Raw genomic sequence first — 2,748 nt, forward strand, 5'->3', positions numbered from 1 at the left:
GCTTGCCTCAGCCTCCCAAAGCGCTGGGATTACAGGCAGGAGCCACCACGCCCGGTTATTTAACTTTTTAAAAACTTTTTAAAGGGCTGGGCCCAAGTCCTTCCTTTCCAGGGCCCTGACTATCCCAACACTTGAACTCCCCAAACAGCCCCCAGTAGCTATACCGTCAGAGCTGGGAAAGACGCTGAAGACCAGTTTCTAACCCAGTTTCCTCTCCTCAGCCAGGGTCCTAAGTCCAACCCCTCCACCCCAAAAGGACGGGAGCCCTTTTTGGCCAGGATTCCTTCCCTAACTGTGGACAGTCCCCCACCTGGTATCTGGTATCTTTGGGGTGCACAGCTACAGCCACATCTCCCAGCATTGTCTCGATCCGAGTTGTTGCCACCACCACCTCCTCGTCGCTGTCTGGGGTGACAGAAGGCCTTGTGGTCTTGGCCCTGGCCCCTTCCTGCCACTCCCAGCCCAGGATCCTGGTGCCCCTGGCTCCTACCTGAGCCTTGGACCTTATAGGCAAAGGACACGAGGACCCCGAACTCCACCTTCTCCTTGTAGCCAGGCACGGAGAGCAGGGTGCGACCTGTCAGCTCCTTCTTATCCACCTGTAAAATGGGTATTTAGAGGCGTGGCCCAGGGGCCAGGGCCGGGGTAGACTGGAGATGGAGACAGGCCAGGTTAGGGGGCGCACCTCAATGTCAGAGATGGCGGAGTTGAGGGTGCAGGACCAGTTAACAAGGCGGGTACTGCGATAGATGACACCTTCCTCGTGAAGCCGGACAAAGGCCTCTGTGACAGCTGCTGAGAGTTTCTGGGGTGGAGCAGGGAGAAGTCAGAGAGATGGGCCTTGTGCTGGAGGCCCAGGCAGACACCCAGGGCTCCAGTGAGGCCTGGCCCATACAGAGTCCCACTGGCCAGTGCAAAGACCCCTCTGAGGGGAGTACTTTCCTTCTTTCCTTGAGGGGGAGAGGGGACTAAGGGAACACAAGAGCAGCCAACAAGTCTTGTGATGCTGCAGATGGCAACGAAGACACTCAGCTGGGGACAAGTATTGGTGCAGAGGACCCTGGGAGTTCAGGCTCCATGGGAGACGGGGTCCTGATCATGTGCCATCTGGAGGAATCTGGAGCTCCCAGAGCCAAGACAGGGAACACGAAGGGCCACGATATGGAAAGGGCCGTGGCGAGGGGTGGGAAGTGGCATTTGCAGCCGAGCCCTCCATGGTGTTTTACGTGGGCCAGCTCCTGAGAGAGGGCCGCAGCACCTGTGCTCTCTCCTGTGGGGGTCCCACCCTGGGGAGACTCCTACTCCTGCCCCAGCTTTGAGACCCCTCCCACGCACAGGATCCATGGTGAAACAGGCTCGATCCCAGTCCAAGGAGCTGCCGAGCTTCTTCAACTGGTGGTAAATCCGGTCACCTTTCCTGGAAGTAGACAGACAGGCTGAGGTCAGCACTCATGCCTGGGCTGGAGGGAGACATCAGGTGGCTGACTGGGCACTGTGGAGATCACCTATCCCCCTGAAATTTACCTGGTCCCTAGAGCCAACTGACTCTGCCTCTGTGAGAGGGTCTGACCCTGTGGCCAGGGGTTACAGGTGACAGAGGTCCTCTGGATAGGGAATAGGGAGGCAGGGCTGTAATGCCCACAGGGATGCTGCATACTCACTCCTCCTTCCACTTCCAGACCTCCTGTAGAAAGGCCTCGCGGCCCAGCTGGTGCCGGCTCAGCCCCTGCTCACGCCATAGCTTCTTCTCCACCACCACCTGGGTGGCAATACCTGCATGGTCACAGCCAGGGTTCCACAAGGTGGTCTCCCCACGCATACGGTGCCTGTTGGGGGGCATGGAGGACCAGAGGGTGAGTCAGGCCAGTGGGGCCTGAAAGGAGAGGCTCCAGGCAAGGAGTCAATGGACTCTAAATAAAGAAGCAGGGAGGCCGGGTGCAGTGGCTCATGCCTGTAATCCCAGAACTTTGGGAGGCTGAGGTGGGCGGATCACCTAAGGTGGGGAGTTCGAGATCAGCCTGGCCAACATGGTAAAACCCTTCTCTACTAAAAATACAAAATTAGCTGGGCATGGTGGCACGCGCCTGTAATCCCAGCACTTTGGGAGGCCGAGGTGGGTGGATCACCTGAGGTGGGGAGTTCAAGATAAGCCCCGGCCAACATGGTAAAACCCTGTCTCTGTTAAAAATACAAAGTTAGCTGGGCGTGGTGGCATATGCCTGTAACCTCAACTACTTGGGAGGCTGAGGCAGGAGAATTGCTTGAACCCGGGAAGCAGAGGTTGCAGCAAGCCAGGATCATGCCATTGCACTCCAGCCTGGGTGACAGAGTGAGACTCCGTCTCCAAAAAACAAACAAAAAAAGAAAGAAGCAGGGGTAGAGCTGGAACCCTTGTGATTCTAAAGCTAGTCAAGGAGAAAAGATTTGCAGGAAGAGCCAAGGCAATATGGAAAAAGAACAAAGACAGGCCTGCGTGGTGGCTCACACCTGTAACCCCAGGACTTTGGGAGGCCAAGGCGAGTGGATCACTTGAGGACAGGAGTTCGAGACCAGCCTGACCAACATGGCGAAACCCTGTCTCTACCAAAAATACAAAAATTAGCCAGGCATGGTGGTGCATGCCTGTAATCCCAGCTACTTGGGAGGCTGAAGCACAAGAATCGCTTGAACCCGGGAGGTGGAGGTTGCAGTGAGCTGAGATTGGGCCACTGCACTCCAGCCTGGATGATAGAGTGAGACTCTGTCTCA

The 2,748-nt window shown here is 56.7% G+C and overlaps 2 protein-coding genes across 3 annotated transcripts in view; both read right to left on the reverse strand.

The window, feature by feature from the left end:
• Window positions 1–2,748, reverse strand: part of VARS (valyl-tRNA synthetase) — an 18,999-nt gene that overhangs the window by 6,651 nt on the left and 9,600 nt on the right. For both annotated transcript variants that reach the window (XM_012000544.1, XM_012000543.1), the window contains exons 9-13: window positions 1,662–1,826; window positions 1,336–1,417; window positions 686–805; window positions 491–599; window positions 311–405 (exon numbers count right to left, since the gene is read on the reverse strand). In XM_012000544.1, coding sequence (XP_011855934.1) covers window positions 311–405; window positions 491–599; window positions 686–805; window positions 1,336–1,417; window positions 1,662–1,826 — 571 coding nt within the window. The remainder of the gene's footprint in view (window positions 1–310; window positions 406–490; window positions 600–685; window positions 806–1,335; window positions 1,418–1,661; window positions 1,827–2,748) is intronic.
• LSM2 (LSM2 homolog, U6 small nuclear RNA associated (S. cerevisiae)) overlaps window positions 953–2,748 on the reverse strand; it is a 26,905-nt gene continuing 25,109 nt past the window's right edge. The window contains exon 7 of the transcript XR_001008287.1: window positions 953–968. The gene's annotated coding sequence lies outside the window, so the exon portion shown is untranslated. The remainder of the gene's footprint in view (window positions 969–2,748) is intronic.

Source organism: Mandrillus leucophaeus, unplaced genomic scaffold, assembly GCF_000951045.1.
Source record: "Mandrillus leucophaeus isolate KB7577 unplaced genomic scaffold, Mleu.le_1.0 Scaffold630, whole genome shotgun sequence".
In the NCBI taxonomy this organism is placed as follows: Eukaryota; Metazoa; Chordata; class Mammalia; order Primates; family Cercopithecidae; genus Mandrillus; species Mandrillus leucophaeus.